Source organism: Python bivittatus, unplaced genomic scaffold (assembly GCF_059951505.1).
Source record: "Python bivittatus isolate LINGU-HERP-01145 unplaced genomic scaffold, Pbiv_v1 ctg000220_np1212, whole genome shotgun sequence".
Classification (NCBI taxonomy): Eukaryota; Metazoa; Chordata; class Lepidosauria; order Squamata; family Pythonidae; genus Python; species Python bivittatus.
This window is the reverse complement of record NW_028277048.1, coordinates 6,444,251-6,458,017: the sequence shown is the minus strand read 5'-3', so window position 1 is coordinate 6,458,017 and position 13,767 is coordinate 6,444,251. Positions and strand designations below refer to the sequence as shown.

The window sequence follows — 13,767 nt, the reverse complement described above, 5'->3', positions numbered from 1 at the left end:
CTTCTTCCTCCCACTACTGGCTCAGGATCCAGGTGCTGGGTGAGGACACAGCCCTGGGATGGACACGGTGAGTGTGGCAGGGCAGTGGAGGTTCATCTGCTGAACAGAGTGCACCAAGCTTGGCTGGGGAGTAAGCAGCAGGATGGAGCCAGCAGAAAAGGCAGGGCGGTGGTGTGGGGCCCATTTTCCACCACCAATGCGAGGAGCGATATCCCAGTCTGTGGAGAGTGCAGTGGGATGCGAGAGCAAGGCAGGAGAGGCAGCAACAGCTCCCCGGGTGAAGGTTGCAGCTGTGTGGGAGGTGCTGTTCAGGGTGGTGGTAGAACTGGAGGAAATGGAGGGATGAGGGCTTCCTGAAAATGCAGCATGCATTCTGCAGCTCACATTGGAAGCTGCTGGCCCTTCACAAGGCCTTGTAGGAGGAAGGTTGGACCAAGTGAGCAGAAGGCCTGCAGATGGACTTTGTCAGCGCTGGGCTCGCTTTCACTCCTCACAGACCAGTTCTCCAGGAATGCTTCCAATGTGAGCTGCAGAGCGCATGCTGCACCTCTGGGAAGCTCTTGTCCCTCCATGGAGTGCAGGACGGCCAAAAGAGTAGAGAGGGGGGGGAGATAGGTGAGCGGGGAGAGTTGAAGCAGAGGTAGTTCACTCAGGGCAGGAGAAACATGAGGTCCTCACCTAATGACCGCATGGTCCTTGCCTAACAACTGCAACTGGGACTGCCGGAACAACCATTGTTAAGTGGTGCAGTCATGGGATGTTTTGCTTAATGACTGCTTTGCTTAACAATGGAAATTCCAGTCCCAGTTAGGGTCATAACCCAAGGACTACTTGTATTTCTTTATGTGTGGTTATGTGTGTGAGAGAGAGAATGGTAGTGTATATGCATATAGAGGATCAGTTAATTTGAGGGGAATCAATTAAATGGAGCATCTTATTTTACAAAGCAGTTTGCATGTATACATTTGGCCCTATTCTTTGGCTTCTAGTATGTATAGCATTGATTTCTAAAGGCTGCTTATAACCAAGAAAGCTAGATTTCTGAGTTTTGTACTCAGATTTATTGTGAGAAAAAGGGGGTTAGGTTATAGAATCTTGGAATCTGGATAGGTACACTTTAGTCCCCATTTATCAATGAGTATGTTAAGATGGGTCTTCTCGGTGCCTTTGATGCTCTTCCTGATAGATTCTTGATGCAGGGGAGATTTTACTACCTGCTTGCCTAATAAGAAGGAGGAAACACATCTGATCTATTCCTGCAATATTTTGCAAATGTTCATTCTGAAACCCAGGTTCAAAATTTTTTGATTATACCTAGGTAGTCACATACACATATTCCACACAAAAGTGTTTCGTGCACATATTTATTTGGGCAGCAGGGGGGAATCTCCAGATGTAATTTTAACTGGAGTTGGAAAACTAGGCTAATAAAGTAGAGAAGCAAGATTTTATTTGAAGTATTTATATGGCCACTTATCTTAACCAAATAATTTTAGGTGGCTTACAAAATGGATACATAAAATAACACAAGGTAAAAATGATAAGGCAACACATAATTAAAAATGACCAAGGTTCCTCATGAAGTGTCTCACAACACAAAGACATACACATATGGGGCTTCACTAATACTCTGGCCCTAGTGCCAGACAAAAGCACCATGTCTTCAAGGCCTTCTGAAAGGCCAGTGGGAAGACTTTTCCAAAGAGAGTTTGTCTGCAACAGACAAGACACTCCTGCCCATTAGGTAACATTTTTTCACAGAAAGGGCCCACAGCACGCCCATCCTACCAGATCTGGTGGGATGGGCAGAAACCATTGGAGACAGGCAGTCCCACAAGTAACCTGGCCTCATGCCATGCAGGGATTTAAAGGTGACAATACCTTGAATTGAACTTAGAAACTTACTGGGAGCCAGTGCAGCTCATATAACAGTGGTGTCAACATACTATGATGGACCAAAACTGCATTTGCCACTGGATTCTGGACCAGTTGTAGTTTCTGAGTGCTTTTCAAGGGCCTACTTGATACTTAACCCTATGCTGATGAATGACCTCGCCCAGTGGCTTCATACAGATGTTAAATAGGAGAGAGTCAGGTCCTCTGCAAAACAGAGCCCTAGAGCTTCATCTCCCCCCACCCAACACTGACTGGAACTGGCTTTGGAGGAAGGAGAACCACTGTGCCCCCAACTCCCTAAGCTGGTCCAGAAGGATACCATAATTGATGGTGTCAAAGGCAGTTGAGAGATCAGTGAGGGCTAGAACACATGCAATACCCCTGTTTGAAGCTCACCAGTCATCCACAAGTGTGATCAGTGCTGTGTCAGTATTATAACTTGGCCTATAACTTTCTCCAGTGATAGTCTAGGTGTCTCTTGTGCCACTTCATTTCCCAGAGTTCCCCTGAAAATCAGGAGGCTCTCTGGGATCCACATGCACAGAGAGTATCCTGGCTTCAACCAAGAGGGCAAATGTCCATGCAGCAGGCTAGCAAGAGGCAGGTGCAGTGCGTGTGACCATGTGCAAGGCTTGCAGAGGTGCTAGGAACCAAGCACATACTGGGTACATACTTCTACTTGGTAGAAGATGCAATGTTGGGGGAGTGCGGGAGAGCTGCAAGGAGAGTGCTGGAAGTAACAGTTGAAGTAGTGAGATTGCATGAGGCTTGCAGAGGCATTGAGCTGAGCATACACGAGCTGAGTGCTTGGTTGGACAGGTGGTGGCAGGAGAGCAAGACAGAGGCATGAGGAGAGTGCAGGAACAGTTAGGGAAGGAGAATGAAGAGCATGTGTGTGCACAACAGCTTACTGGTGGCTGAGCAGGAGACATAAAGCTGGGTCAGACAGTTTGTAATCTGAAAACACACATCCTGAAAGTGCTGAGCGAAAAGCCAGAGATTTGGTCAGGAATATACCAAGGCCAAGAGCATAATAGGAATCAGGAGCAAGAAAGCATGAAACATGGAGTATGAAGCTAGATGCCAAAGTTGCTTCCAGCAACAAAAGGTAGTCCCTGCGCAGTGTAAATCCTCTCCCCACAGAGTATGCACAGCTGAGGCTTTTCTCACTTAGTGGTTGCTGATAATAAGGCACTTGGCTTGCTTGAGAGTCAGTGGCTTGCTGCTTACTCACAAGGTGCTGACTTTGATGGTGCATCAGGCCTGCAGGTTGGGGGTTCTCCCCCAGCTTCCTGACACCCCAGTTGGCCAGAGAGGCTTCAGTGCTAGTTGAGGAGAGACTTGAAAAGGCTTCAGGGTTGGCAGAGGAAAGGCCTGCCAATGATGAATCTGTTGGTGCAGCACCTGGCAGGCCCAATTCACCCACATTTTGGAGCCCGGTCCTTAGGTCTTGACAGAGCCACACAGGCATGATCTGATCCAAGGTCATTGTCTCTTGCTCATTCTAAAGAATGACTACAGCCTCAGTTGAGCTGTGCAACTCCAACTTCAGGGACAACTCCAAGATTCCTCTGGAACCCCACTGGGTCCATCAGGTGCCTGGGGCAATCTGACCAAATAGGTACTTTCTCCCTGCACCAGGGGATAATCACAGAAAATTCCAAGGCCAGCAGAAAGTGATCTGTCCATGACAAGGGGTTGATGACAACATCTCCCAACTCCAGATCATGTTACTACAATTCTAAGAGAAAAACCAGATCTAGCAGGTGATTTAGGCCATCAGTAACCTAGAGTCCATGATAGCCATGAAATTCCACACTGCCTCAGATTCTGGGCCAGAGAAGGCAAGTTGAAGTTCCCCAGAACCATAGGTCTAGGGAATTCCAGCAACAACTTGGCCATAGCATTGAGCCGTTCAGGTAGGGAAGCAGCTATGAGACAGGGAAGCTGATTTATCAGTCTTCTGAAGTAGATGAGATTAGGAAACAGACACTGCAAGAACTACTAGAACTCCACTGATACAGGCTATAATAACAGAATCTTGAAAGCCCGACAGAGTTTCTCTTTCCCTCCCTCTTACACCAAAGAGAGTCAAGGTGGGCCAGTTGTGAGTTTCTTCCTGACCCTCTCCTGTCTTTCCAGGCTAAGCTGATGTTTTTCTAACGGTTGCCACATACTTTCTTCAAGGCTAACTCTGTACTACTCTATGCTGATACATTAGCAGCAGCCCATCTGAACCTAAAGGCTCAACTTCACAAACAGGATCTCACATCCATTGTTTCTGGAGCACTACCCCTGGAAGTCACCAAACTTTTCAGATGACAATAGCCACTTCCTTGCCACCACCCCAGAGTCATGGCTGGTGCCACATCCGAAACCCGGGGGGGCACATTTCCAAAAAGGGAAATCCCCTCTACACCAAACCAATTTTAGTGATGCATATCAGGTTGGTCCTTTCATCCAGTGATAAGATGATGAGAGGACCAACCTGGTATGCCTTACCAAAACAAGTATGATAAAATCATGGGTAAAGTCATGAATGAGGTAGGCATTATTACAGACCAATCTTGCAGCTGGAGCCAGGGTCACCAAAACTCTGATGACTAGGACTCAAGGCCAAGCACTGGGGGCTAAAACATGGCACCGGAACCAAGCACTGTGACTGCCTTCCCTGAGAGTGTCCCACCCTGTCTCCCACCCTATTTCTCTTCCCATCACCACTGTGATGTTACTGCCTAACTTCTTCCTCATAATTCTACTCCCGCAACCCTTACCCTCCCTCCCCTAGATCAAAAGGCCCCATCGTATTCTAGATTGGTATGTATGTGTGTATGTATGTATTTAATACAATTTAGAGGCTGCCCAACTCCAGATGACTCTGGATGGCTTACATTAAAGAAAGTAAGAACAATAAAAAAAAAGTTGTGGGGAAAAAATGAATGAGCAGTGTTACATATAACATGTTGAGCCCTGGGAGGAAAGCAGGGTGTAAAAATCTTATAAATAAATTGTCTTCCATTCAATTAAGATAGTACAGTATTATATTTCTATACTGCATTACACTGGAATAATTGTTTTTCGATTCGCTTGCATTTATTATTTGAATAAAAGTTTTTTTTTTTTAAATATACTTTCTCTCCAGTGCTCTGGCACACTATTTCTGTGGCTATTTACAAAAGTTCTGTTTTGTATGAAATACAAAAATACATACATGGATAGTTTTATATAGATTGTTGGCAGAAATTGATTTTCTAATGCCATCTACTTTGGATATTAACTTGTACTCATAACAGACTTCAATGACTTTCCATTGCTTTGAAGTACCCTGCTACTCTTGCCATATAAACGTATAGAGGCTCACAGCTTTTGATTCCTGTTTTTATAGGTTAAATCAGAAGCAAGCACTAAAGAGTTACGCAGCTATGAAGTGAAATGAGACCTTAAATTTTATCCTTCCATACTTCTCAGGTAGACAAACTCTGAAGGTGGTTTCTAAAAAGGTGGCTTCTCAGCAAAATGTTTGCACAGACATGTGAGCCCTGTGTCTTTTACCACAAAACCCAGTATGAAACTAGAGAGGGCTGTGTGACATAATTATAATCTGGGGGAGGGTATGCAAATTTGCCAGGTTCAGAGCTTTGCGTTTCTAACAATCTCTTGGTTTTAGCAGTAGGTTTTCAGAGTTTGATTTCTCTGATATGTAAAACATAATTTTAAAAAATGCAATGAAAAAAAAAGCAGAGGTTGCAGGGGAGAGGATCCTGCCTCCCAACTTTTAATGTCATTACTGATATATTACCACCGTGCCCTTTTGGTAAAGCTGTGTTTCTGAATACTGTACAGATCACATTCCCACATGCTGAAGATAGATTCTCTTTTTTACTGACCACAAACCATAATTTAATGATGGCAGTTGATTTGCATGTTTTTGGTTGGGTGCTGCAGTGAACTCTCAGAGTTTGAAATTGTTTGCATTATTTCTTTGCACTTATAAGCCTGGTGACCATTAAGCAAATGGTGACAAATGAAAAGTAATTCTTCCACCTCCATAATTTTAGTTTAAATAGGGATATTTTTATAAATGAAACAGGAAAATAATCCTTGAAATGAGCTGTTTTGTTACCTATATTTATTTCTCCATAATCACCACCATTTGCTATACAGTTCTACCAAGGATGGGGAAAGTTTTAAAGCCGTTATGAAAGAACTCCATACTTTGTCTTTTCAGTCAAGTTCTTTCTACATCTTTATTTGAGTCAAACAGATGCCCATGAAAGTACCTCTTTAATTTTAGGAAAAGGTAGAAGTTGCACGGTACCAAGTGTGGACTATATGACAGACACGGTAAGACGGCGAGATCCAACTTCACAGTTGTCTCTTGTGTGAAGCCTGGTCAAATTGCAGCAAAATTTCTTCTTGTGCTTAATCATTGTGTAAAGTTTTGGGTGTTATGCTCTGAGTTGCTAGTGGTGCCAGGTTCAAGAAAATCCATGTGAATAACACCATCTGCATCCCCAAAAGTTTTCCTGCCGAAGCTTGGGTTTTGATTTTTTTTTTTTAATGTGAAGATAATCCATGGACTGATGCTTTGTTTTTGGCCATAATGATGAGGCTATGTTTCATTGGCTGTCACGATGCTGTGAAGAAATTCTTCACCTTCATTCTTGTGTGACAATTGCTGGCAAATATCAACTCTTGAAGCTTTCATCTTTGTCATCAGCATGCAAGGAACCATCTTACTCAACCCTTCTAATATTGAAGAACATCAGTAATGTGACCCACACATTCCTGTGAAATGCCAAGCTTGATAGCAATTTCCCTTTGAGTGATCCACTGATTTTCCCTAGTCAGTTCATCAGCATTTCTCATGTGAAACTTGTTGGTTGCTGTCACAGGTTGTCCACTTCATTTTTGATCACACAAATCAGCCCTTCCCAGTTCATTGTTTTATATTTTTTTGCCCAGCAGTGCACAGCATTCATGTCAACACAGTCATCAGCACAAGTAACCTGCATTCAGTGGTGAATTTCAATTGAAGAGACTTCTTCAGCAGTCAATTCAATCACAGCATGTTGCTTAAAGTGAACTGATGCATACTCACTGCAGGCTTCCCTTTCATGAACAATAGCAGTTCAACTTTTTCATAGCAATGCAACTTTTTTTCACAGCAACTTTCCACCAAGAAGTGAAAGAACAGATGCTAAAGAACATGTTAGAGCTTCTAGCACATCAGGACTGCCATCTATTGGTGACTTACAACATTGGCGCCAATACTTTTCATTCGACCCTCATAGATGTGGGGAAAGTGCTTTACATATTCTCCACATGTCTTTCTCTCACCTGGGCTATTATTGGTCTCTGTGTTTAAGAGATTAGGGAACTTCTTGTCTTTCTCTTCAAGATGTGGTTTGGATAAAAGGGCAGTTTTCTTATTCTGTGTATTAAGAAATCTATCTTTTACTTCAAATATTATGTCTGTTAGCATTCATTGATAGCTAGGCTAAGCCTATATTCTGCATCCAAGCCAAATATATTATGAGCATTCTTCCTCTTGAATGGGACCTGCGGCTATTTCATTACTCAGCATTTTTTAAGCACTCTGCATGTGTTCAGGAGCACATCTTCTAACAAGGACTAATGCTGACTTCAAATCTCCATGGTCAGACCAGCTTCTAAGCTATGAGCTACTGGATAACCAGGACTTAAGGATTACCAAAATAAGTGCAGAGATTTCAGGACTAGGGTGGCAAAATACCCAGCTAGGATTTTTGATTGATTTTTCTTTTCAATTTTGACAATTGGTGACCAGCTGCAGCTGGAGCTGCATGAGATAACATACTCCAGACTTTTTTTAATTTTCAAAAGCCAAGATCAGGAAGAATGGTCTACTGAATGGAGTTGTTTTTGGAAACTTTGGATAATGGCAAGCTCTGGAAACTCAAAGACTCTCTGGAGGTAAGAGCCAAAGATCTTGGGAAGCCAGAAATGGAAAATCCTGCGCACATATTTATGCAAATAGAAATAGCAATATGTTTACTCATATCAAGAAACTGACAACTGTGAGTGAGGTTTGGGACTAATTAAAGAAAACTTATCTATAAAAACTGTAGGTCTTACTGTTCCATATGCTTAATGAAAAATAATGTGCTCTTTAAGAGGGCAGGATGGCACAAGCATCTCAGACTATGTGAACCAAATACTTGATCAAAGGAAGCTGCTTAAAAATAATGGGGTACTCCAAGATGAAGTTATACAAAGTTGCTTTCTTTCTGATTTCTCTGCCCCAATGTTTTAATGTGCTGAAGCAAGCAACAGGAAAGCCTGGCTTTGGATCAGATAATATCCAAAATAGATGTGCAGGAATCTCTAATAGGAACAGAGAAGTTATCTGAGGTAACAGAACCCTCTGTTTTGAAAGCTGGAGAAAAATCCTGCTTTATTTGCAAAAGCAGATTACCCTTGAGGGCATTTTGCCTGAAAGGGACTAACCTCCTGGCCAGCCCTTTAAATATGTGAATGGAGGGAGTTCTAGCCAAGATCAAGGGTTTTTCTCTCAAGGGAAGGAAAAATGGCCAGGGTGGGGAAAGGCTGAAGAAGAGAACAGAGCTAAAATCCAAAGGGCAGGAAATAGTGCATTCTGTGAAAGAATCACTCAGAGAGGCCTTACCATTAAAGGTAAGAAAAATGCTGGTGGTCTGAATTCAGTTTATTTGGATAGTGGAGCAACTGCTCTGTTGTTTTAAAATAAGAATTTCTTTGTGACTCTTGATACAAGCTGCAAAGGGCAGATCTAGTAACAAACAGACAGCAAATAAGCACACAAGAGATTGGAGAGACTGTAATAAAATGTAGAATGATGAAAAGACAATTGCTTTGCATGTTGTACTGTACTCTCCAGATTTGGGCTTCAGATGATTAAGTGTTAGTTATGCAGTCAGAAAGATACATAGAGTTGAATTTGCTGATGGAAATTGCTCAATAAGAACTAGAGATGGAGATCTGTTGTTGAAAGGAATATTGTTAGAATCTAAACTTTTCAGAGTAGATTCCTCTGAGGATTGTAGATTCTCTGATAAGAGAAAACCAACTGAGCTTGTAAAGGAGAGGAAGGAAATTGCACTGCATCTTGGCATAGAAAGCTAGAACATCAGAATATAGAGCAAATCAGGCAGATACAAAGGGAAGAATTGACTGTCAGTTTCAAAATCACGAACTACAAATGTGCCAATCAGTGCTGCTCTGTATGTTTATATATAATATAATATATAGTAAATGTCCCTAAGAATCACACAGTACAAAAAATACTGAAAGCATTGAAAGTATGGGAAATGCTGCAGCACAGCAATATTCAGTAAATGAGCAAATCCACAGTGACTTCTGTTTCTTTCCCATTGAGTAAAATGGAGGAAACTGGCACTTCGTAATTTTCTTTGATGAAACGTCTTATTTTTGCTGTTTATATCTGATAAGGCATAAGGATGAAGTATTCAGCAAATTCAGACAATTTTTGGCTTATGTAGAAAACACATTTGAAAGAAAGACACAATTCTTTCACAATTTGAAAGAATATCACAAATCTGATAACGGAACAGAATTTGTGAATGGACCTATGACTAATTATTTAAAGGAAAATGGGATTATTTGTAAGAGATGTGTTCCCTTTACACTAGAACAAAATGAATCGTCAGAAAGAAAGGATTGTTCTCTGCTGAACGGAGTATGTTAATTGACTCAGGCCTGGGTTAGAAATGGCAGGAAGAAACTATTTCAACTATCTTCCAAACAGGCCAGCTATTAAAGCCAATCCTTATTAACTATGGTTCAACAGAAAATTCAGTTTAAATCACATTAGAATGTTTGGATCTAAAGCATATGGTTATATTTGTAAAGAGAAAAGAAGGAAACTGAAATACAGTTGAACAAGGATGGATATGCAGCTGACATCAAAGAATACAGAGATCCTAGATCTGTCCACTGGAAGGATTAAAATAATAAGTGTGACTTACTTTGATGAGAAAGTAAGGCCAGCTGGGAGTAAAGAATCAGGATTTGAACTTAGCAACCACTAGTATACAATACTACCACAGCTGTTCCTTGCCTCTGGTTTGAAACCAGCACTACAGCCTGTTTCAGAATGGGACTTAGAGGCACTAGCTGAGGGCCAGTTCACAGAGATCTAACAAAGAGACAGATCCCCCAGGCAAGCTCTCAGTTATGGCCAAGAGAAAAGGGATGAAGAGCTAGAGACTTGGGGAGATATCCAAAAGCTGCCAGTTCATGAAGCTGAGAAGTGGAAAGCAAGTGAAGAGATGGACTCTCTTTATAAAAATAACACTTGTCAACTACCTGCCAGAAGAAAGGCAATACAATGCAAATGAGTCTTCAAGACCAAATGCAATGGAGATGGAGACGTCTACCACTACAGAGCCAGATTGGTAGCCAAGGGATAATTCCAAAAATAGGAGAGAACTGTGATGAACTTTGCCTCTGTTATGAAGCATACTTTAGTCAGAATGCTCTTAAGCATAGCAGCGACAGAAGCATGGATGATGACCATCTGGGTATAAAGACTGTGCTCTTACATGGGGAATTAGAAGGAGAAATTCATGTGGAACAGCCTCCAGAGTTCTTTCAGACTTATAAACAGACTTATGTGCAAACTACAGAAAAGCCTTTATGGACTAAAACAGGCTGTCAGTGCATGAAATGAGAAACTAAACCAAATGTTGCTTAAGGAGGGACTTGAGCAAGGCAAGGCTGATCCCTGCCTAAACTTGAGATTCATAAATAATAAACAGACCTTTATCCTGATTTACATTGATGGTTTAATAATTTCGTATGAGGATAAGCAAGATAGTAGGAAGATTCTGGAACACTTGACCAAGGAAATAGAGGTGAAAGAGCTTGGCAGCTTTTCCTGTTATCTGGAGTATAGCTTGAAAAAGATGAGGAAGAAAAGTATCTCTAAAGTCAGATACAGAAAATTATGGACATTTTAAAATGCCTAGGGCTGACTGTGACCAACTCAGTCAACAATCTATGGAGGCTAACGTTCTAAAGAAAGAAGAACAAACCTTATCTGGTAACTGTAAACACAGAACCACATTTGGAAAGCTTCTCTGTGTCAACAATAACTAGACCAAATTTTGGTCCAGCAGTGGTAGTTACATACAGAAGAGTAAGTGCAACAACCCTCAAGCGGCTGGGGAGATGCCTCAAAGGCACTGCTGACTTAAAGTTGAATCTCCCAGCAAGCAGGAATCTTGAACTTAGTGGGTATATGGATGCAGATTAGACTGAAGATAAAGCTGGCTGCAAGTCAATAGGCAGGTATATGCTTTGCTATAGCAAAGGAGCAATCAGTTGGTACCAACAGAGTTACCATGGCACTGTTCTACACCAGGGCTGAGTACATTTCATCTTGTGCAGTTAGTCATGAAACCATCTTGTAAAGACAGTCATGGATTTACAAACTGCTTGAGGACTTTGGAAGTACTAAACTGAACCTATATGAATACAACTTTGGTTGTATTTGCCACAGGAAAAAAAAATTAAAAAATAAAGCACATTGGCATCAAATGGCACTATAAACAGGATATACAAGAGCAAGGATTGCAATACTATCCTGTAGAACAAATGATGGCTGATATGCCAACTAAGCCATTACCCCAAGATCCATTCTAGAAGCTTCAAGAGAAGATGGAGCAGTGAATGGGCGTCCAAGATGATGAGAAGGGGTGTTGGAGATTCCATCATCTCTTTCCACCTGTGAACCTTTGGACCATTAAAGCTAATGGCAAGAGATACGGTGGTGCAGAAATACTGAAAATTCAAATGGGTTCACAAACCTTTAAGCACCACTGTAGATAAGGGGAAAGTTTCTTTCACACTGTCCACTTGTCTGTCTCTCATCCAGCCTATAGTTAGTAAAATGAGACTCTTATGTTTAAGAAGCTAAGGAACTGCCTGTCTCTCTCCCTCTTGTCTTTATCTCTTGAAGCTATAGTTTAGATATAAGTGAGATATAGTACAGTGGAACCTCGGGTTACGAACGCTTCTGTTAATGAACTTTTCGGGTTACGACCAGCTCCGGCCGCAAAATTTTGCTTCGGTTTGCGAACTCCGCCTCAGGGTACGAACAGGATATGCAGCCATTTTCCCTCCCATGACACGGTCCGTGGCCATTTTTCCGCCCTGACACGTGGTCCGCGGCCATTTTCCGCCCCGACACGTGGTCCGCGGCCATTTTCCGCCCCTGACACGTGGTCCGTGGCCATTTTCCCGCCCCTGACACGTGGTCCGCGGCCATTTTTCCGCCCCTGACACATGGTCATAGGGAGGGGGACTCTCCCTCCAAGCAATAGCCGCCTCCCTGTCCTCCATGCCCGAACGGATTAACGGTAATTACATTGAACCTTATGGGGAAATTTGCTTCGGGTTGCGACCAATTCGGATCGCAACCAGAGTCATGGAACGAATTAAGTTCGTAAACCGAGGTTCCACTGTATAGATAAAAATACTGTCCTGCATATTTCTTAATATAACAAATGTATGTTAGTATTCGTTGATAGCTGTGCTAAGCCTTTACTCTGCATCAAAGGCAACATTTTTCTTTTTGAATGGGACCTGCTGCTAATTACTTGGGATTCTTTTAGTACACTGCACATGCTCAGAAGCACAACCTCTTATAAGAGTTCCTCCTGACTCAAATCTCCAACTGATATATACAAAAGAAGGATATGCTGTGTCTGGTCTAATAAGGTTTAAGCAATGAATTCAGGTGCATTTGTCCATGTCCTTGGTTATCAGGAACTGGGTGCATAACAGTCCTATTCTATAATCCTAATATGTCCATTAGCACATGAAATACAACATGATTAATGCTTTTATAAAGCTGATTAATAAGAAAACTTTAAATTGCAGAGAACACAGGCTGCATCAGAAATGTCTATTGTGTAATAAGTATTTAAGATCTATTGGTCTTGGGGACCATATCAACGATTCATATGACTTTAACAGCCAGTATTCACTAAGTTTTTCTGTTGCAGGTCAAGTGAAAATGAGCTGCAAGTAGAGGACATAGCTCAGTATATTTATTCTGAAGGTAAGTTGCTTGCTGGATCTTCTTTGTCTGGCATTCGAGGGCAAAGAAGAAAATGTCACTATGTTCAATAAAGATGAAGTAAATAATTCCATTGAACATTTGAAGCTGCCTGCACTGGGACAGGATGCTGGATTAAATGAAGCCTGTGGGTTAGATCCAAGAGAGTTTTTTTTTTAGATTAGGGATGTTACTACACATCATCCATTCACACACACATTCAAACTCACATGTGTACAGATGGATGCAGGAATGTAATTTTGCCAGAAGCATGGAATGCACTCAGCAGATACATATAAACAGAAAGAGGAATAGCTAAATTTAAACTGGGAAAGTATTAGTTCTACAACCATTCAATTTAACTTTTAACATAGACATGTATCAGCCACAAAAAAGAAAAATGATTGGAGAATAGGAAAGTAGCATTGGGTAAATAAATTAGCATTTGCCAAATATGGAAAGAACATGTATTTTAAATGTGTATCCCTTTGGCTTACAAACATTCATGATCAATAAAAGCCAAATATTAGATGATTAAAAATCTTTTAAAACTCTTTAAAACTTAAAAATATAAAAAGCCTGAATAAAAAAGAAATATATCAAGCCTTTTTCAAAACTCTAGCAATGAAAGGGACAGCCTCAGCTCCAACTGCAAGTAATTCCATAGATTGGGCTCCACTATGAAAAAGCAAAATTAGCTGTTGATGTTAAACATATCTGTATTGGAATCTAAACAAGGCAAGTCTTTGGATCAATAATAACTCCATTTT

General features: G+C 41.5%; 1 protein-coding gene across 1 annotated transcript in view; it reads left to right on the top strand.

Moving 5' to 3' along the window:
- The window catches only part of PPP1R3F (protein phosphatase 1 regulatory subunit 3F), a 44,883-nt gene that overhangs the window by 16,307 nt on the left and 14,809 nt on the right, over nucleotides 1-13,767 (top strand). Inside the window, exon 2 of the mRNA XM_088137730.1 lies at nucleotides 12,945-13,000. Within this exon, the coding sequence (XP_087993856.1) occupies nucleotides 12,945-13,000 (56 nt within the window). The remainder of the gene's footprint in view (nucleotides 1-12,944; nucleotides 13,001-13,767) is intronic.